This window comes from Crocodylus siamensis, chromosome 2 (assembly GCF_052110815.1).
Source record: "Crocodylus siamensis isolate JL-2025a chromosome 2, ASM5211081v1, whole genome shotgun sequence".
In the NCBI taxonomy this organism is placed as follows: Eukaryota; Metazoa; Chordata; order Crocodylia; family Crocodylidae; genus Crocodylus; species Crocodylus siamensis.
In genome coordinates, this window is record NC_143396.1 from 145,211,504 (window position 1) to 145,233,386 (window position 21,883).

The window sequence follows — 21,883 nt, forward strand, 5'->3', positions numbered from 1 at the left end:
CTCGGGAGAGAGCCCACGATTTGGTAGCCGGCGCTCGCGTCACTGGCGGGGAGGAAAGAGCAGCTGCCGGAAGCGACGGAGCCCAATCGAGTGGTGGATGAGGAGTGATTGTCACGGCGGTTGCCCTATCACCAGCCGCCTCCCGCAGAGGGGGGCGGGGCGCTGCAGCGTTGGTGTCTGCGGGAGATTTGAGTTGGGAGGCGGCCCGGGGTGGTAAGCGGTCGCCCGCGGGGGGGCGGGGAAAGGGTCATCTTCCCTCTCTTGGCGGGGGAAGCGCCCACTTCAAGCTCCTGGTGTTGGGGGCAAGTGCTGGGCGCGGCCGAGTGGGCGGGGCCGGGGGCGGCTTGTTTCTCTGCGCAGGCCCGAGACCCTGTCACACGTTACGCATAAAGTACCATTGGCTGGTAATAAATGTCAACCGGTCGATCTGCCGTTTGCTGTCAAACCGACTGCGCGATACATGTGAGCCGTCCGCACGTGCAGGAATGATCACAGGCTGAAAAGGACCCTTCGGTGAAAGAAAGCCAACCAGCTACAGAGTCGGTGCACGAAAACGTGGAATGCAGTGGTTCCAAAATGGGGTTGCGGTGTTAACAGATGGGGTGGGGGGCTGTGGGTTGGGAGTGAGGGGCCATGCTGAGGAAATGGGGCCATAAATGGAGTCATGCTGAGGACAATGTTAGGAAGTGCTGGTGTAACAGGGCTGGAGGTGGTTTCCAGCCAGCCTGGAAACCACCATTTGAATGTGTGGCAAAGGCCCCTAAAGGACACCTCCTCTCACCAGGGTTCATGGGGGCAAAGTATCAAGCTCTTCTGTGCTCTTGCCAAGCCTCAGCCTGCCACAGCAGGGCAAATGGTGCTGCCAGGCAAAAAATCCTGCAAAAAGCCTTCTGGGCATACATGTGTAAATCATGGTCATTTAAATCCATGACAGAACATGGAGAGTAATGGTCTCAAGTTGCAGCAAGGGAAGTCTAGGTTAGATGTTGTGAAAGCTTTCTCAGTAGGAGGGCAGTAAAACCCTGGAACAGGTTACCCAGAGAAGTGGTGGAAGCTCCATCATTGGAGGTTTTTAAGACCCGGCTAGACAAAGCTTTGGCTGGGATGATCTATTTGGGAATCATCCTGCTTTGAGCAGGGGTTGGACTAGATGTGATCTGAGGTCCCTTCCAATCCTAACTGTCTATGATTAATTGGTGCAGACCAGGAGCTGGGCCTGTGATGCCTTTTGATGAGATGAAATCAGTGACAGGTTTACCTAACTGCCGCTTATTGTTATCCAATAAACCCAAGCATGAGTTTTTTAGGGAGACTTTGCTGTGTGAAAAACAATATAGGAGGCACTTTTCTTTGCTTTTTAGGGTTTTTCATTCATTTTAACACAACATCTAATATGCACAGTTTTAAAATTGCACCAAAAAGATGGTTTGATTTCACTGCAGTCAGTAGAGTTATGCCTCTAAAACTTGCAAAAGTATCTTTATTTTTCTGATGAACCATTCTATAGAATAAATGAACATGGCTACTTCTTATAGGGGATGAAGCATCTACAATCGGATGTTTCTGGCTTGGAGACCCATAGTTTTTGATGCAGTTCCTGCATGTGATGGCAAGGTGCTGCCTGGCTCGGACGATCACCGTGGTGTCGCTCACTGTCAGTCTGTCTGCGGTTGGTCTTCTGACCTCTAGTTGCCACTTCCTCCACCCGCTACTTCAGCCACTCAGGAAAGTGTCCTACAGGTATTTTAACTGTAAAACAGCTTTGCCATTTCCTTCTACTCCCTAATCCTCAACAAGGAGACCAGCTTGAGGTCCGAGGACTAGATACTATAAATATGTGCTTTTCCTTAAATATGAGAGTGGGGTTATCCATATGTAAAGCTAGGCAGGATCTGGGATTAATTTGTCATCCAGTTACAATTTGCCCAGAAGCAGCAAAGTATTTCAGATGTTATCATCCAAAATCCTGCATCATCTAGCTGTACTAGACTAGTTGCAAATGTGACTAAGTTAAACATTCCCCTTCAGTGACTAATATCATGTTAGATGGGAAGACTGTAAATGCATCTGAGAAATCAAGCAAGATCTTAAATGTCTCAAAATATTTTATTGTCCATGGAAGTGTGAAAACCTAAACAAATCTTAACTTTTTACTTTTAAAAAAGCAATATAAGGACTTCTATTATGTTGACTACAAGTAAACGTTATATCTTTTTATACCTGTCATTTTGAACAAAGGAAAGCAAAAGTAGCACTGTACTCTGGGTTGAGCTATGATGTCACCTGGAATCTTACCACTTCTGTACGAGGAAAGTGAAACTAAGAACATAATGTATTTCTTTCCATTTGTTGAATTGTTTTACTCAGACCACAGCCTTTCATTGTGTATGAGGTTCTGTACTGATAAACTTATTTTATATGTAGGACATTCTAAATAGGTGTTTTAATACTATGTTTATAGATTATAGCTAGGGATCTACTCTAATCACGGTGAGACTAAACAGTTTTCATGGGTGGTTTGTGGCATAAAGAGCAAATTCTGTAGCTATTTCCTGGATATGTTTCAGTGGCCCTGCCCCATGGTACTGATTGGTGGAGAGGCTTATACCATATAATTTAATAGCAAATTCTGTGGAAAAATAATTACATTGTGTAGTTTGTCATAACTCTGTATTACTACTAATGTAGTAATTTATGCTAACATTAATAAAAAACATTCGAGTTGCTAAACATTAGCATGCAGCATCCACCGGCAGTTTCAGTTGATGTCCCGTGTCTCTGTGTTGTTAAGACTTGTCCATAAACTAAAATCATATGTTCTGTGTCTGCTGAATTCGTTGGAATTGTAAAGCAGTGTTTTGCCAAGTCATAGACATATGTGGTAACTAATCAGAAACAGAGTCCCAAAGCTCAGTTGCTCTTAAAAGCATCTGGCATTCTTTGACAAAGTTCATGTAAGCAGTACGTTCCTTGTGATGGTGTTTCTGCCTTCCAGGGATTGATTTATTTAGCTGAGGGCATTGTCTGTGAAATCCACAAAAAAAAATTACTAAAAATAAAATGCTGGCTCCCCAATGGGAGCCAGCCATCCTCATGGCCACTGCTGTTTGGCTTTGCAGCTTGCCCAGGGCGTGGCGGGGTGGGAGAGAGGGCAGGAGGTTGGGGAGAAGGAGGGAGCTGCTGGCACGAAGGGGAGACTATTGCCCAGGACCACCCCAAGTGGAGGAAGAGTCTGCTGCAAGGTTTCAGTACTTTGAAACCTTATGATAACAACAGGAGACAGAAAAGTGGGAGTGGTAGAAACAGCATGTCACAGACCAAACCAAGAATCTAGAGCCACCCACCCCACTGCAACATAGTTGCAATAGAGTCTGTGGATCCTGGATTGGCCTCGTTAGCCATCTTGGGACCCACAGACAAGGCAGTCGTGGAAAACAATCATTCTTGATCACAATTGATTGCAGAAGGAGGATATTTTCTACATATTTAAGTGTTCCAACTTGCTATTTGAAATGTTGAATAATTAAAGACCCCTTAAAACAAATGGGGTCTCCTGCCTGACTTGAATTGGCTGTATTAGTTAGTTTATGGAATTCCTAGGGGCAGAATTCATGCATGTGTCTTGAACTTTCAGGCCTAGATAAATATTACTGAGGTGTAACATGTAGAAATTGATAATTAAGCTATACAAACATGGTGATACCTGTAAAATTCAGTCCTGGAGAAGTTGTTATACAATTAAGGCCATAGAATAGAAAATTCAGAGGTGGGAACTTCTCTGGTTTACTGAAATGCAGGTAAATAAGTGGTCAGTTGATATTATGTATATGTTTCTCTGACAAATATGGTCTTGATTCTCTATCTTTTTCTCAATGTTTTAAGTTTTTTCTATGTGGAATGTTCAGACTTTGAATTAAGTAACTTCATTAAAACTTTATGTATTGCCACAGTTTTGCCCAGAGCAGGGTTGATTTGGAAGTTTGCAATGTGTCATATATAGATATTTTCCCAAATCAGATTTATTAATTTAGTGTTTAGTTTCTATTTGCAGCTAGACTGTGTTTAAGTTTTATTATTTTTGTTTTGTTAATGTTGAAGTGATGTAGCTGTGATGATCCAGAAATTATACAAGAGGCAGGGATTGCAGTAGGTGGTATCTTTTATTAGGCAACTGCATGGTTGGGATAAAGTTAGACAAGCTTCCAAATGCATGGCATTCCAATTTTGAAGAAATACCTTGCATTTCAAAGCTTGTTTAATTTTATTCCAGCCATGTAATTGGTCCAGAAAAAAATATCACCCATAAAGATCTTTGCCTCTCATATAATTTTTGTGCATCTGGACATGCTTTTTGATGTGAATGTATTTTATAATATGACTTGATAGGCAGTAAGAGAATTGCTGAATCAAGTGTTGGAAAATTCCCTTCAATCTATGATGGCTATTTACACCTTGGAGAAAGCATGGTTTGCATTTGGCACTGGTGTGCACATCTATCAGCTATGGCACGATTCTCAGTGCGTATTTGATCAGAGGCACCAATACCAAACAATTGGTGTTTGCATTTCAAAAGGAAACCTCTCAGTCTACCCAGACGGACCAGAATATATTTCAAAAGGTTTCGTACTGAGAGAGAGTCTTTATCCCTCTTGGGTAATTGAAAGCAACACAGTGAAGACAGGCATGGAAGTGAAGAGCATCCGATTATCCCTGCACCATACAAGTGCACATGACTTGTGACGTGTGTAACATTTAGGTTTTTTTTTCCCCCTTCCCCAATAGTGTATATCCAGCACATTGGTTTCATCTTTACTCTGTCAATATGTCAAGCTATTATGACTCAAAGGAGAAGTCCCACCACAGCAAAGCACTCACCTCTCCTTATCCAGGATCAAGTGTTGAGCGTAGCAAAGTCCCCAGTGACAAAGTGGACTGGTTAGTTGAGTGGAAGGATTACAGCCCCGTGGAGTACACAGCAGCATCCATCTTGGCTGGACCTAAGTGGGCAGATCCTCAGATCAGGTGAGCAGTGTCTATCCAACAGAATTTGAGAGCTTGTGGCTTTAGAAGAGGTGTTGGTGGTCTTGAATGAATGGATGGATGTACTTGGCACAGTTGGAAATTACAGATGTAGCTAGTCCTGTGATATACTTAGTTCTGTGATAGTAAAAAGGTTTACTGATGCAGAAAGAGAGCTCCCTTCAAACAGTGAGATAAATATAATGGCACAGCACTCTCAGTCTGTCCTTTCAGACATTGTGGAGCCTAGAACCTTGCTGTGGCTCTATCAAGACAGAGTTTTTTTCTAATGTACATCAGTAGTGCTCAAACTTTTAGCCTGGCATGCAGGATCAGTTGTGCAGGGCCAGTCTATGGACCAGATTCCTCACAGGATCAGTACCCAAATTGTGCCTCCATGCTACCCCAGCCCTGCGTATCTGATGTGCTGTGCAGGGGCACACTATCTGGCCCACTGGGCTCCCCCTGGGTCCAGAAATTTGGCCATAACGGAGTGGCAATTAATGCTGCCCTGCTGCCAGATTTTTCTGACCTGTGGGGAGCCCAGCTGGCTGTTTGTTACAGCTCTGTGGATCGGATCTGGCCCATGGGTCGGGGATTGAACACCCCTGATCTACGAGAATGTTCATTTGCTTGTATTTGCAAAGCAACAAAAATGCAGAAATGCAGTTCTGAGCTGAGCTTTTGCGGTCAAGAAATGCAGAAGACTGAATGCCCAGCTGTAACTCTACTTCACTCTGATGCCCTTTCTAATTATGTGATTGTATTGTATTAAAAAAAACCATATGCCTTTTTCTACAACATTAGATATGTGTGCATGTCTAAGCTTACCGTACAGTTTATCCTAGGTTTTGTATACATGCACAAATATGTCAGGGGAGTGCAGAATAAGGTTATACTTAGTTTCTTGGTCTTAACTTTCATATTTCCTGACTTTGCTGCACTAACATACATTCATATTTATTAGTGACTATATTATTGTACAGCACCCTCTACTTCAGGCTCTTGAGAATTGACTAAGCTATGCTAGTGCAAAGTAGCTGAAGTATCATAGTGAATTCTCTCACTAATTGTTTATGATTCTTTAGTCCTGATCCATCTTCAGATGTCCATGTTATCTTCTGAGTGAACCAAGTTTCAGAGAAAATTAATGAGTAATTTGAAGTTACAAATATTTGACAAACCATTTTGAACAATGCCCAACTTATCATTGGGCATATGTATGCTCCTTTACAGACTTCTGAGGGGAAGGTTTCAAAGCTACAGGTGGCATTAATATTTGCTGAAATGAAACAAGTGCTCAGTAAATAATCTTCTTAGGCTTGAAATTTGGTAAATTGTTGCCAACCAGTGAGAAATTGTATCCATTTCCAGTTTCAAAACTCGGTGTTCTGTCATATACTAATTTCTCAAAATACTTCTAAAACATTTTGAAACACAGATTTTTTTTTTATCTTTGTCAAAATAAATATGAAATATTAAATTTTGATCAGAATTCTTTTGACTATAAACAAAAAACATTTGAACAGAAGGCAAACGCAACATACAGTGAATATTTTAGAAGCGTAAAAATTAAATCCGTATCTCCCCAGTTCTAAGTACCACAAAGATCTGCCATTAGCAGCTGTTGATATTTTAATAACTATAATTGCAGATGGAAAGTGGGGTTAAAATTCAGTTCTGTGCTATTTGGTGAGCCAAGCACCATTTGTGTGGCAGCTGCTGTTGTGGACATTTTGGATTGATTTACAACCTTTGTAATGAAGAGTGATGTGTTTATTAACTTGTTATTTGCATTCTGTTCTGAAACCAGTGACAAATACTTTTCTCTCAAGTTTAATGAGAAAGATGGACAAGTGGAGAGGAGGAGTCTTAGTGGCTTGTATAAGGTTGAAAATGGGCGGCCCAGGTAGGTGTTCCTTTCTCCCTTGCTGTTTTCTATGATGATGATATTTTAGAGGTTTCTTAATGTCAGTCTGTACCTGGTTTAGTAGGTATTATATGCTAGACTAGAAGTATGTCTTTGTGCATCCATTTGTGCAAACACTGGGCTCCAGAAAGTCTGCCAACAGGGTTGTAGCAGCCCAAGGAACTGGTAGGCCTCTAGCTAATATCACCCAAGGGTGGGTGGGTGGCATTACCACATCAGCTATAGGATGTGCGCGTTTAGCACATTTCAGCCTTTTGAGGAAATGTTGCCTTCATATTCTCCCTGCCCCCTCTCTTGTAGATACTCCCATCTCTGGATGCATATTTCTTTTACTTCAGATGCAGTGGCTTTTATTTCAAATGGTGATATACTTTGTACTTCCCTGGAGCAAAGTCAGTCTGAACCTTGGTATTGGAACTTGTTTGTGCTTCAAGTTAATAATTATACTAGACCTCCTTTACTGTATTTCAAGTTGGGAGATAGTTAACTAGCAAGCTGAAGCCAAGATTGTAGGATGCTTGAGTTTTTTCATGTAAGGTGCCAAGTAATTCTTATGCAAACCATCCAATTGGACAACCCATATTGGGAGGAAAGATGGCAGGGGGTGCTACCTCACCCAACACAAGAGAACAAGGATTCTATGTTCTTTTGGTTCTGTCCTTAAACTGATGTGTAGAACTGATTCAGCAACTCTGTCACCATTTCTTTCCTAGGTTGTCCCTTAGGTGGTACAGCTATATGACCCCATCCCATTGCCCTTCATCCTTTCCTTTGGGTCAGGAGTAAGTTAGAGCCCTCAGGAGGTCTAATGTGTGACCTGAAGGTTCGATTGTATCGCCTCTCAAATGCCATTTCATTTTTTGTTGTAGATTTTAGAAAGCAAACCTAACAAAACACCAAAGGGTGGCCATCTAAAGTTCCGCAAGCCCACAACATGTGGTTAAAAGGCAACTATAGGATTGTGCAAAGCAAACAACTGTGGAGTTACTCTTACTGTTTTTTCAATTTCGAAATCACCGTGTAGTCTTATTTCATAATGACATATTTAATAACAGTTCTACCCATACTTCAGCCTTATTTCTTCCATCTTTCCTCCTCATTAAGTCGCTCGTATCATACTTTATATGCCTGAGGGTAAGATAGGCATCCATTTAAATTATGTGGGTAGCTCTAACCATTGATTTCAAAACGTAAGATTTGAAATTTGCAAAGCCTGATTTAAGTGTGCCAGCTTATTCATGTGGCAACAGCCTGTTGCTGCTTATTAGTGCTGCTTGCATCTCACTGAGGTTTATTATTCTTTAGTTAAGGTGCTTTGCTTCTTATAATAATCTTGAAATTGGTAGGACTTGGTCCATTTCAGGACTGCTAATGTCACAGTACTGACAGCTGTTGAGATAAGTTAGAATGTTTAGATGTACATCATGCAATTTTTGATTGCCTAAACCTATTCTATGTGCCTGAGATGCAACATGTCAACACATGCTATATAAATATACTCTTCTTTCTTTTTGCAGATTCTTATTTGAGTGAAGACAACTTCTCAGACTATTGGCACATGAGAGTTTGATTATTTAATGTTACAACACCTTCTCTTTCAGAAACCCAGTAGGCAGGACTGGACTGGTAGGGCGAGGGCTGTTAGGGCGCTGGGGACCAAATCATGCTGCAGATCCTATTATAACCCGGTAAGGAACAAATGACCAGTGGATGGTGTCACAGGTGCAGTAGGAAAATAGAGAAATTGTAGCATGTATGCACATCTGGAACATTGGTACATGGAACATTGTGAATATATCTTGATATCTTGATATGTATATTTGCCACATGGATTTTACCTGTATGCAGTCCATTTAATGAAATATTTTTATCTGTTTCTATTTTACTTCCTCAACCAGGGCAGGCTGTTGCTTAAAGGCAACTGCTTAAAAAAAACAAAAGAGAAAACCATGAACTGATGAAGATGAGGATAATTAGTGAAGTCAAATCCTGCAGGAAAATATTCATAATAAAAATGGAATTTTTTTGTTCTGCACAATGGTGTTGCAGAACACCATATATTTCAATAGTCAAACTATTGCACTGCAAAATCACCAGTTATTTTTACAATAAAAATTGTCTGTTTGAGATTTCCATTCATTAAGGACTGTGCAGGAGGCATATCAAGAGATGAGTGTCTCCATTGCATGGTTTAAAATGCTGTCCTTGATCTTATCTAAGTGAGTTCTCTTGCAAGTCTATGTTTTGCTGTACATGTCAAAGAAAAAATTGACACGTGGCATATAAAACTACATTAAAATAGTTTATGTAGCACAGTCAGAAGTTAGGAAATCCTACAAGTAAGGCTTTTTGTGCATTATGATGCAGTTTTAGTAACATGCTCTCATGCCCTTCCCCACTTGCCCCAGAGAACTACTGTCTTATTCCTTTTAAAGGATAAGAAGGGCTCTGTGGTGGGGCATCTTTGGTGCCTGCCACTTTAAGGGCAGAAAACAGGCAGTAGTCAGGTACCTGATGAGGGCAGCCATTTTGTATCCAGGGATATAAGCTAGGCTGTAGTTTGCTGATGGAAAGAAGGACGTAACGTCAGGCTGAGAGGGTGCTATGGCTATAATCAGGAGATAAGGACAGGGGCAATGGGGAGGAGGTGACCCTTTGTCCTGGGTAAGAAATAAAACTGCACCCTGTTGAGGAAGGGTGGTATGGTGGAGCTCCTAGTGGCATGGGAGTCTCCAGGAACTGCCAGGCCAGTTACCTCCCTGGTGAAAGGTGGGTTGGGGTGCTTTAAAAGCCCAGCCCCACATCCCTGGTGGTGCTGTAACGATCAGAGGGAGCCCAGGGCTTGTTAAGGAGCCCAAAGGCAGAGCTCGGGCCAGAGTAGGGACCTGGGGCCACACCCAGGCAGCAAAAAAAGCTTCGGGTGCGAGTGAGACCTTAAGAGAGAGGGGCAACAAGTAGCGAAACCCTGAGAGAGAGAGAGGCAATGAACAGAGTGGCCCTGTGAGTGTGGGTGAGGGAGGAGGCCCAGTGGGGGCATAGTGGCCCAGTAAGGGGCTAGGAGCAAAATAGTCTTACAGTTATAGAATTGCTCAGTCAATGCTCAGGTGAGGGTAGTGGGAGACACTCAAGAGACTGCACCGGGGCTGGCTGAGGCAAGGAGAGCTAAGCCCAAAGCTGGGTGAGGCCAGGTGGGAGGTGTGTGGCCCTGAGAGAGAGGGCAGTATGAAAAAGGCTGAGTGAGAGCCATCAGAGTTAGTGGGACCCTGGTGAGAGAGGGGTAGCATGTGAGTGGCCCTCCAGGGCTGAAGAAAAGAGCTACAACTGTGTGCCCAGTTTGCTTTGGCCATAGGCCGGAGAAGTAACATCTGCAAGGCATGGGAGACTCGTGGGGGAGGTTGGAGCTGGTATTAGGCTTTTGTCAGCAGGGCAAGTAATGGGTAGCCTCCCTCTTTAGTAACAAGTCTCATATTTTTCTATCAAGGCGTGGCAGGTGAGCGAAGCGGGCTGTTACCTCAGGAGCAGGGCGGCCAATGGAGACCTGATGAGGAGGCCACCCTTTTACAGGCTCGCAGCATTTTTTTGTTATTTCATAAGTGGTTTATTTATCACACACCTAGTGTCTGTTCTGAATACAAAATTCTAATTTCTGTGCGAGTTTCTGGGCCTCTGTATCTGTGGTGCTTGTTGCTATATTCTCTCTATAGACCCTTAAGAATTTGTTCCCCAGCTCCCCATGGAGGGAAGAGAGCGTATTATCTGGATTTTATAGATGAGGAAACTATACAAAAATGTAAGATAAGATCTGCATTGCATTAGCTGCATCTTGTTTAAGCATGCCTAACTTCATTTTAACTAGCCAAGGTGCTGCTAGCAAATTTAGCAACAGTAATGCAGAGCTACTTCTTTTTGGGTAGACTTGGAGGCCCCATTTACACATGACATTTAAGGTCTGATTAACCAGTTAATCATGCGTTAAGTGGTCACCTGACACAGTCAATTAATGGCTTGATAAAAAGAGGAATAACTACGAAGTTATTCCACAGAATATGAGTAATAACTTTTGTAGTTGCTTCCTATCACATCATTAACTGACCATGTGGCCAGTGGCCCCATGGCTGGGAGCCTCATTAGCTGATCATAGCTCCCAGCAAGGGGGCCCATGTGCACCCCTGAGCTTGGGAGGTCCCAGCCATGGGGGTGACTAGGGTATCCCTTACTTGGGAGATGGTAGCAGATGTGGTCTCTGACTTGCCAGGAAGCCTGGGATGGGTGTCAGCTGGCAGGGGTCTCCCAGCTGCGGGAGCTTGCCTCTTGCTGGTGAAGGGGTAGCTGGGATTGCACTCCCGCTGCACAGGCAGTACGGAACAGTGGGGTCTAATGCACAATCCCACAGTTACACTTCCTGCCATGCATGTGCAGCTCAAGCATTAGATCCCATCGCACCTTTGCGTGCATATGTAGAGGGGCCCATAGTCTGCTGGATTTAGTGCTGCTGTAGGTAGATGCTAACACTGCCCCAGCTTGCTCTGTATAGGCTGTAATCATAGCCATAAAAGAAGAATGGCCACCTGAAATGGCACAATCAGCTGCCATGTTTGGCACATGTCAGAGCAGCAGATTGAGTGGTGAGTAGAGCAGCCCTTGGGGAGGTGGTGGGGCTTAGCTTGTGGCACACCTGCTATAGAGGCACATAGTGGGACAGAAGGGTATCCCACCCCTGCTATAGTGAATGAGGATGAATTAGTGGATGAGGCAGTATATGAACTTGGGTCCTCCCCACTTTGGATCTTGTGCTCATTCCTCCTGATCACTGTTTCAGGCACAGCTGTGAATACTTAATGCTTGGCCTCTGCAGTCTAAAACTGGGCAGTCTAAAACTAGGCATCTGGAAAGTAAGGCATACAGCGTTTACTTGTTATGGATGAAGTCTTAACTGATTTTCTATTTTGCAGCAGCTGATGCAGGAGTCTTGTCAAATCACTACATGGCCTTGATTAATTCTAAGGAGTGGAAAATAATTTTTCCTGTTTGTCATTCCTGCAGGTGGAAAAGAGATAAGAGCAGTAGCAAAATAGCTCATCCAGTCTCTGGCAAGAACATTTTACAGTTTGTAGCAATCAAGAGGAAAGACTGTGGGGAATGGGCCGTCCCAGGGGTAAGAACCAAAGCACCAAATAGACCTAAGTAATACCATGAAAATATAAGGCGCTGTAGATTTGTTACACTTACTCATAAATATGCATTATGTACACTTAGTATGTGTATAAAATGACCATATCTTGCAAAGCAGATGGGAATGCCTTGAGAAACATCAGTTTAACCAAAGAAGTCCACCATTTTATATCCTCTGCTATTGTTGGACATGATTAATTCTAGTTAAACATAATGGTCAGTTTTACATATGCTCAAGGAGGCAGCACTTTAATTAAAGCAGCCCTGAGAGTAATTACCACACTTCAAAAGATTCAATTAATCAAGTCTGCTTTGATGCTCTGTGATTACAACTCATTGGAGCAGCCTCCATGCTCATGTATAGGCACCCAATATTTTTTGCCTTGTTTGTTTAGAGATATTGTGCTTCTTTCTTGTTTATGTTGGAGTACTGCATCGTTGATGTTCTACAAATGTATTGTACATTCCTCAAGTATCTATACTGTCTAACTTGGAATAATAAGATGTACAAAATAAAGATCAGAAAAATATCAAGAGCAGAAAGAATATAAGAGGGATATCGGTATTGGATTTCTTTTTAAGGGTATGGTGGATCCAGGAGAGAAGATTAGTGCCACACTGAAACGAGAATTCGGTGAGGAGGCATTGAACTCCTTGCAGAAATCTGCTGCAGAAATAAAAGAGCTGGAGAAACAATTAGACAAACTCTTCAACCAGGAACACTTGGTGGTAAGCCTTTCCCCTTTTGTGATTGTGTTGTGAGCTTTAAAGTCTTTACTGAAAGCTCAGTGGAATTCACAGGAGACTGAATTAACACAAAATGCTTGTTTTTTTGGGTTTTTTTTTTTCTACAAGTCTAAAGTGTTCTGTTATAGCAGTAGGTTCTGCTTATCCTTCGTTTGAGAAATATCCTTGCAGTTAAAGGTAATGTAAGAATGAAGTTGTAGCTGTGACGGTCTAGAAATTGTCCATTGTTGGACCAATTATGTCATTAGGATAGACAAGCTTTTGAATGCAAGAGGGCTTGAGGAAGAATGCCTTGCGTCTGACAGTTTGTCTAATTTTATCCCAGCCGCATAGTTGTTCCAATAAAGGATATCAGCCTAAGAAATCATTGCAGTTGAAGACAATCCTGAATTTTAAAGCAGGCTTACCTAGCACAAAACTTTGTTTTGGAACTGGTCAGTTGAATCTTTTCTTGAGTATGGAATCATGAGCAGGGCAAAGCCTTGTTTACTTGGGAGGGACACTTTGTAAAGGACATTTTCTGCCTCTGCCTGATCAGTTGCTTGCTTGGCTAACATAAACACTTTTAGAGAAATTTTTCCTTTTGGGCAAACAGGAGTTCTGCAGAGTTTTCTGCAGAGCCTTAAAGTTAGGATTCCTAGAAAATATTCTGGTTTCAGAGATTTCATAGACATTAGGGCTGGAAGGGACCTTGCAAGATCATGGGGTCCAGCCCTCTGCCTAAGGGGCAGGAAGTCATTTGGGGTTCAATGATCCCAGCAAGATAGGCATTCAAGTGTGTCTTGTAAATGTCCAGAGTAGGTGCTTGCACCACCTTTGGGGGGCATCTTGCTTGGCTAACATAAACACTTTTAGAGAAATTTTTCCTTTTGGGCAAACAGGAGTTCTGCAGAGTTTTCTGCAGAGCCTTAAAGTTAGGATTCCTAGAAAATATTCTGGTTTCAGAGATTTCATAGACATTAGGGCTGGAAGGGACCTTGCAAGATCATGGGGTCCAGCCCTCTGCCTAAGGGGCAGGAAGTCATTTGGGGTTCAATGATCCCAGCAAGATAGGCATTCAAGTGTGTCTTGTAAATGTCCAGAGTAGGTGCTTGCACCACCTTTGGGGGGCATCTGTTCCAGGCAGTAAAGAAGTTTTTCCTTATGTCCAGCTGAAAACAGTCTTCCAGGAGTTTGTAGCTATTGGACCTTGTCTTTCCTTGGGTGCCCTGGTGAGCAGGCATTCTCTAGGGTGGACTGATTTTAAATCAAGGTGATTCAGGGGAGTGCCTTTGTTTAAAACATCATCAGTAAATATGTACTGTTTAAATGGTTCCCCTCTAGCCCTGAAACTTATTATGACTAGCATAACTGAGGAGTAATTTTTGAGATGCCCATGCCATGGCAGAATTATCTTCTTCAGAAGTAAGGCCTTTATATCTGGGGTTGAGAATGTTCACGAGAAGATGAGGTGGAGTTAGTGCCTGATCCGTTCGCTTCTTTATTGCCTGCAGTTTAACTTTCTGGTTAGGTATTTCTTTCTTCAATGTCTCTTGAAGCACCTTCCAAATTTTGACCGCATCAGCAAAGCAGCAATAATGTCTCTGAACTTTGTTTAAGGCTATAGATATAGGCTTCAGTATATTGAGTATATCCTCTACAGTCCTCTTTAGTCTAATGCTAGATACTTTGGATGAGATGCTTCCATTTATTTTATCATGGTTTTCTTCACAAATTTTTATGCGAATAGGCCAGTTCTTAATAAATTGTTCAAAACAATCAACCGCAGAATTCCATCAAACATCTTGAGGGAGAATTGGTTTGGATCCTCCTGCTCTCTTTAGTGATGCTGAAGCAAAATGGTTGTTACGGAAGTATTTTGCAAGTTCAACAACATATTTTTTTTATTCCTGGAGAAGTATTTAAGTCTTTGGCTAAAAGATGCATTAAATGGGCACTGCAGCCATATGTTATTAAGGAGCATCCTTCCGTTTCTTCTTCTACATATCTTCTCATCTTTGCCATGTTTGCAGCATTGTCTGTGACAATACTGCGCATGTGACAGTTGAATTTTTGTTCATGGTTTAGTACAGCTTTCACTGCCACTTGTTTTAAATATTCTGCTGTGGGCATTTCCCGATGTATCTTTTGTTTCTGAAAGAGATGCAACCCCATCTTCTGTTGTCACACAGGCACATATTACCGGATTATTGTGTACATTGCTTCCCACATCAAGGCTCAAACTGGCAAATTTCCCCTGAGTATTTCTTGCACACTGTCCAAGTTCCTTCTAATACACCGTATCTAGCAACCTTCCACCAATGTCCGCTCTACCAGGTGGAGTGGAGCTTGGTCGTAAGGACTCAACCATGTCAATGAAGTGTTTATTGTTAACAATGGGAAAAGGAGAATTTGTGGCATAAATGAACCCAGCAACCTTTTCATCTGTGGTGTCTTGTTATTTGCTAGTCTTTGTTATAAGCCCATCCATGGTGGTGGTTTTACAGGATGATTGAAATCTTTTGTTTCTACTCATACTTTGTTGTCTGAAATATGTTTAGTTGTAACATTGCTGCTAAAAGTACCAACGAGTGACTATGAAGTTGTTGCAGATAGACAGTCAAAATCTCTTATGCTTAAATGGCATCCTGAAACAAAAGTGATTTTTGAATAGTCATTCTTCTCAGTTCTTCTCACACTATTCTTCATTTAATCATTTACATTTTTTTCAACAAGGATGCAGATCCGATTCCAAATTACCAAAAAAAGCTACAACAGACTGCACTTCGATTCAGATTCAGAGAATCAGCGATTCAGCCATAGACACAACTTAAAATGTGTTTTCTACATACCTCAAGGTACCAGGCGCAGTTCGTGAACACTAAGATGGTGGAGTGGATGGAGCATCCCACAGAAGCATGGGGGGGTCCTGTGCATGCTCAGCAGCAGACCCGCTCGGTGACTGGTGCCTCCTGGGTCTTGGGGAGCACCTGGGGTTCCCCCATGGCCAGTCGTACTTCTGGTCCACTTCCTGGTCCGCCACTGAGCACGTGCGGGGGGGGGTGCCCCCACGTTCCTGTGGGATGCTCCATCCACTCCACCATCTTAGCATTCACAAGCTAAGATGGTACTTCGAGGTATGTAGAAAAAATATTTTAAGTTGTGTCTATGGCTGTATCGTTGATTCTCTGAATCCAAATCGAATCTTCAGATTCGGATTCAGGCAAATCAAATCGGGACAGTGATCCGAATCAGCAAATTGAATCCCTGTCCCCTGAATCGGGTTGAATCTGAATCGAATGCAGCGCACCCCTGGTGAATAGTTGTGTTTGTCTATAGCCTAAGGTTCCACAGAGCAGACAGCATCTTAATACAGGGTTACATGTGCTTGCATTTAAAGATTTTACTCCTGGTACCAGAAAGTGTCTTGAACTTGTGTGCTGGATATTTTGCCCTCTCTTGGCAGGGTAAATTAGCTCATGCTGAACTCCATTCAGCCCCAGTTAGACAACTTGTGTATCTCTGCAGACTACAGCATAGTGCAGAAGAGACATAACTGGAACATCACTGGAATTATGAGGAAAAGAGATACTAGGTGGATTCAGTCAGAAAAGGAAAAATTAGGCTGTAATGGTCACTGTGATGGACAGAAATCCTGGCTGACCAGTTGTACGATCACTTTCAATTTTTTTTTCATTTGTTTTGTTTTGTTTTCTCTTTTTTAAGTCATTAGGCTAAGGAGAGTTTTGAGACTGTTTTTCTTCAAATTCTGTGAGGTGTGTGGACGCTGATAGGCAGCTGCCCTCATGTAAGATGAATAGTGAGAGAGAGAGGATGGTCATAGTTGGTTGAAAAAAACAGTATGGTTCTGATTTAGGAATGTTAAATATTTTTTCCAGCTGCATGAGAAGAGTGGCTGAAAATGTGTGGTGTCCACTGGTGATCAGATTATGAGATGTGAAACTAGAGAAGCTTTTGAGGGTGCATGCACAACAGCACAAGCAGGTTTAAATTAAAATAATTCTTTACCATGGTGGAAATTTCTATGGTTCTGTGTCATCTAACTCTGTTGTGGTATTCAGATTATTTTATTTTGGTTTCTTAGGTTTATAAGGGATATGTGGATGATCCTCGTAACACAGATAATGCCTGGTTGGAGACAGAAGCTGTAAACTATCATGATGAATCTGGTGTGTATCAACATTGCCTTAGGAATTATTCCTTTCAATATACTGTTGGGGAGGAGAGAGCTGCAGGGCCTGAGATGCACATTTCTGCATTTCTTGAGGCGTGAAAATTAGTTGCACATCTAAGGAACAAAACAAAATGTAGTGTGTTTTCAGGGATGGGGGATTAGAGGGTCTTTTTTTCTTATCCTCCCAAGAAGTTCAGCTATGCCACTCAGTGCTTGTTTTATTCCAGCTTGGCCATTTCCAATAACTCTTTGAATGTTTATATTGTCTGCTAAATAAGAAAAAAAAAGTCCTTCTGAAGAGTAGATGCATTGTTGAAATACGTATTGGAAAAGACATTGGAAAATGTTATTATGTTTCTATACTATCCTGAGCATTGAAAGGAAGGATTTAAATTTGTCTGACTAGTAACTTGTCAGTAGAAATTCTTGGTGCAACAGATGCATTGCTTTTGGCCATGACCTCTAAAGATAGTTTATATATAATTAATCATAGAACCAGATTGGGTCTCTGGTATTTTTAGATGCCTTCTCTGAAATGGTCCTTTGACCTTTCATTTCTGTTGTGAATAGGTTGTGATGGGAATGCACTCTGGGTCATGTAATAATTAACAGTGTTGGCATCCAGCGTGTTATCACTGACTTCTGATTTAGCACTTACAGAAATAAATCTGAGAGGATTCAATAGCTTTGAGGTATGACCTCAAATTTGTTTCTGTAGGTACCACTGACAGAAGTCAGTGATAACATGTTGAAGGCCAACACTGTCAATGGAGTTATACTAGTTGGGGGAGGGTGGGGAAGGGCGGGGCTAGAGAGGTGGGAAACTCAGATTTTTATTTGTCTTTAACTGCTTTTTCTTTTTAAAGTCATGTTTTTAGCTGCCATGGTCTCAAAGCAACCTTTGGAAAGATGTCCCTTAGACAACTAACATGTGAAGGTCTGCTGGAACTGGCTATGTGTCTGAACTGCTTTCCTGATAGTGCTGCAGAGAAGCGCACCTCACCCAGTCCATAGGTGGAATGAGGCAGTGAAGCTGTCCTGGAGGTGCTCCCCTTCCCAGCTCTCAAGCATACTGGAGACAAAATGGCTGAAGAGTGGCAGTGGGACATACCACCAGCCTGCTTCACTGCCAAACCTGGAAATAAAGCACATGTAGAGCAGGAAGGTGTAGAGGGGGTGGGAAGGCAGGTGCTTCTTGGCAGTGCTCTCAGGAATGCTGCAAAAAACAGAACAGACACTTCCTCAGAGCTGCTACAGAAGGTAGTTCAGACATGCAGCCAGTTTCGACAGACCTTGATGTGTTAATTGCCTAAGGGACATCTTTCCAAAGGTTGCTTTGAGACCATAGCAGCTAGAAACACCACTTTAAAAGGAAAAAGCAATTAAGGACAAATAAAAAGTCTGTCTGTGTTCTCTCCCCTAACTGGTGTAACTCCACTGTCATTAGTGGAACTATTCTTCATCTCTGCTTGGTAAGAAGATATGAAATCAGAATCTGACTCACTTCCTGGGAAGTGGCATGAAAGAGGAAACACCCAGACATTACGTATATGAAATAAAACTTGCAGTAATCACAGAGAGTACTGAATGAAAGCTAAAATGTATTATAGTCGCAAGAATGCACTTATAATCAGTGTAATTTACTAGCTAGCCATGGCACTTCCAATATCACAAGAATGGTGTTGCCAGATTTATAGCTATCTACTCATGGTTCAGTTAGACATGTATAATACATGTATACATACCAGGTAACTGTAGTGATCAAAAATCTGGTTGATATTAATTCTAGCAGCAGTAATTTGAGTGAGACTGACATGGCCAGGAATACTCAGCAGGAAGTTACAGCATGGAGGATAGTGAAAAGGTAGTGAGGAAGAAGATAAAGTAGTATGTGTTTAATTCTTTTGTTTTGCAATCAGGTGAGACAATGGATAACTTGCCTCTGGAAGCAGGTGATGATGCTGGGAAAGTAAAATGGGTTGACATCAGTGAAAAACTCAAGTTGTATGCTAATCATAGCCATTTCATCAAACTTGTGGCTGAGAAACGAGGAGCCCACTGGATTGAAGAACCTGTCACTGATTGCCAAAAGTGATGGTTCTGGAAACCAAAACAGATATTTGAAGGGAAAGACCATTCTACATCATTCAAAGAGAGAGAGGACATCTTTTATATGTTCCCTTTCATTGGTTTTCAGTACTAACAATAAACTTTTAAGGAAGACGAAGTGGATATATAATGTTAAATCCATCAGACAGGAAAAATTCATATAAAATAGCATGTATATGTGCATGGTCCAGTTAAATTGCTGGCAGAATTTGAGTGCATCCATGTATGGCCTTAATCAGAATTTATGATACTCTTTTGTTTGGCATATAGTTGTAAGTGGAGATGAACTTGAAGAAACTACACTTTTTCTATATTGCCATCCTAGTTTGAGCAAGCTCTTAATATCTGCTCATTTATATTAAAGTGTTATAATCTTAAATTGTACTGGTTTGCAAGCTGGGAATTTAGCTGTTTTATCTTACAGGCTGGCTTCAGGTTTAATATACTGGCTTATTTAAGCCTATGCTCTGAAGGACAAATAGGAGGCATGTTTGCATTTCTTCCGTCATGGGCTAGTATAACTCCATTGCCATTAACGGAAGTACTCTTCATTTAGACTGGGTAAGCAGATCTAAGATCAGAATTTGACTCCCCTCCTGGGGAGTGGAAATTCTTAAGGAATTCACTTTTTCAGTTGAAAGGAGCTTTCAGTATGTGGTTGTCCAACCTTGTGACACACTGGCAGTAATCATTGTGTACATAATTTATAACTTGAAATAAAATGCACATAATCAGAATATTTGCTTGTAGTCATGTCTTCCTTGAATAGACATATGCACACATGCATAGGTTTGCATGTATGTACATGTGCCTGAGTTAACCAACAAATCAAAAACTGCTGTTGAAATACTTGTCTTTTCCCACTATCACAGCATGAAAGTGGATACTTTTTGACCTCTTTTGGTGACTTTGTAAATCACAGGACTGTGGCAAGACCTGTTTTTAATGCTTCATAGACCACTCCTGATTAGTGAATGCCATGTCTTTATTATACTATCCTTGTATCCCTCCCAGTAGTGTTTCAGTCCTTATCCATTCTTGGGTAAGATTCTATCAGCAGTTAACTTGAACTGTTCTTGCCTTTGTAAGAAGTGGTCTGAAATGTTTGCATGTATATTTTCATCAAACAACCAAGGCACGGCGCTGTTTTCAGGCAAAAATGAGGATAAGTTACCAGTATTTTATTTTTTATGTTCCTCAAATCTGGCCGACTAATATCTCTTACATGCTGATGATACCCTGCATTGCTTTTTTCAGTTTGCTTTCATATTCTCACATTTTTAAACTTCATAAACTTACTACATTAAAACACAACTGAAAAGTTTCCAAATATCTCATCATGTGAAAAGTGGTTGGGAGGCATCCTCACATTTCATTTTTTGAAACACAAAGCAAAGATCCTGCCATGTACAACTAGTGTTGAACTTAACCAATTTCCAATGTGGTACAAAAACATCTGAAAGGGCTCACTTGTTAAACACCAGAGAGAAGGTCAGGGAGCTGAAAATATATTTCAATGAGTTATACATGTTCTGCAGCTATATCACTGACACTAAGGCACTGGGAGCCACAGGAAAAAAATACATGAGCAGTATAAAGGATGTAGTTAAACTGGGGCCTTTTTTCAGGCTTGTGAAGGTTATCCAATGGAAAGCATACTTATGCTCTCCAAAAGGGGAACCTGAATTGTGATCTTAGTTGCAGTACAACATACATGGAGGAAGGAACCTTAGACGATCCATTAAAGCAGTTAAAAATAAAATAAAAAAAAAGGTTTGACATTTTGGTAGCCCTTGCCAATACACAGAAGTAATATTTTGGATATTGAGTCCATTATCTTTGATACCATCGTACTTAGAAGCATGAAGGTCCATTCTTTAAACTCATTTTGAAGTTGTTGCTTGCACCTTTATGTTCTTAATGTTTTCATACATACCTAATGGTATGAAAAAGGCCTCCAATTTAGAGTAATAAATAGAAAATGGGCTAACATGGTTTTCCTAAGTGCTTGTACTTAAATTAACTTGTTACCAGAAATAGATCCAAGATTTTATGAAGGGGGGTGCAGTTGCAGTGACCGGTGCTGTAGTGGTGGTTGCAACCCCTGGAGTCCAGCCTTCTCCCCTCCCCTGCACAGGAGGGTGGGCAGACCACACCACAGGAGCAGCAGTTAGGGACTTAGGTCCCAAAGAATGTAAGAATTCTCCCCCTCTTTTCTTTTCCGGGCTCCTCTCTGCCCTTTCCTATGCCTGCCACTGATGGTGTCCCCACCGTCAGCACTGTCCTAGAAGCAAAGGGGGCTCCTGTCCTGCTCCAGCTGGGTTGTGCAAGAGCTGGGATCAGGTTGGGGTGGTGGCAACAGCTGTGTTCCCCTTCCCTATGTCTGCTCCTGGGCTGGTGGGGAACACCTGGGTGGAGCAAGCCCCTACCCACTTGTGACTATGGAACACATGTGCGCACATGTACATACATACAACACACAAGAGAGAATGAATTCCCATCGCAAATTTGGGTAGGTTGGGGAAGGAAACAATTTTAGCCCACAAAAAATTTTCTACCTTTTTCTTATGTATATTTTTCTCTTCACATCTTTTAGGTTTTAAAAGGAAAATTGCTTTAAAGTCCATTACAGATGCAGAGTACAATTAATTTCAGTTTCATAGTTTCTAGAGTCGGAAGGGACCTGAGTAGATCATCTAGTCCAACCCCCTGCCATGGCAGGAAAGGGTACT

The 21,883-nt window shown here is 41.9% G+C and overlaps 1 protein-coding gene across 4 annotated transcripts; it reads left to right on the forward strand.

The window, feature by feature from the left end:
• Window positions 1-67: 67 nt before the first annotated feature.
• On the forward strand, window positions 68-19,884 carry NUDT9 (nudix hydrolase 9). 4 transcript variants are annotated; one of them, XM_090037037.1, is made up of 9 exons: window positions 75-213; window positions 1,536-1,740; window positions 4,783-5,022; window positions 6,833-6,928; window positions 8,551-8,637; window positions 11,993-12,104; window positions 12,704-12,850; window positions 16,953-17,037; window positions 18,962-19,884. In XM_090037037.1, exons 2-9 carry the CDS (start codon window positions 1,589-1,591, stop codon window positions 19,135-19,137), a joined length of 1,095 nt encoding a protein of 364 aa, XP_089893163.1. In that variant the 5' UTR covers window positions 75-213; window positions 1,536-1,588; the 3' UTR covers window positions 19,138-19,884. The 4 variants fall into 4 exon arrangements, with proteins under 4 accessions (XP_089893165.1, XP_089893163.1, XP_089893164.1 ...); XM_090037038.1 differs by lacking the exon at window positions 75-213 and adding an exon at window positions 253-543; XM_090037036.1 differs by lacking the exon at window positions 75-213 and adding an exon at window positions 253-539.
• The last annotated feature ends 1,999 nt before the right edge of the window (window positions 19,885-21,883 follow it).

Excerpts from the sequence above, each read along its gene's own strand:
- NUDT9 (XM_090037037.1), top strand. The coding sequence starts at position 1,589 with ATGCAGTTCCTGCATGTGATGGCAAGGTGCTGCCTGGCTCGGACGATC. Across the intron at positions 1,741-4,782 it reads CTCAGGAAAGTGTCCTACAG|TGTATATCCAGCACATTGGT; the intron begins GTATTTTAACTG and ends CTTCCCCAATAG. Across the intron at positions 6,929-8,550 it reads GTTGAAAATGGGCGGCCCAG|AAACCCAGTAGGCAGGACTG; the intron begins GTAGGTGTTCCT and ends CTTCTCTTTCAG.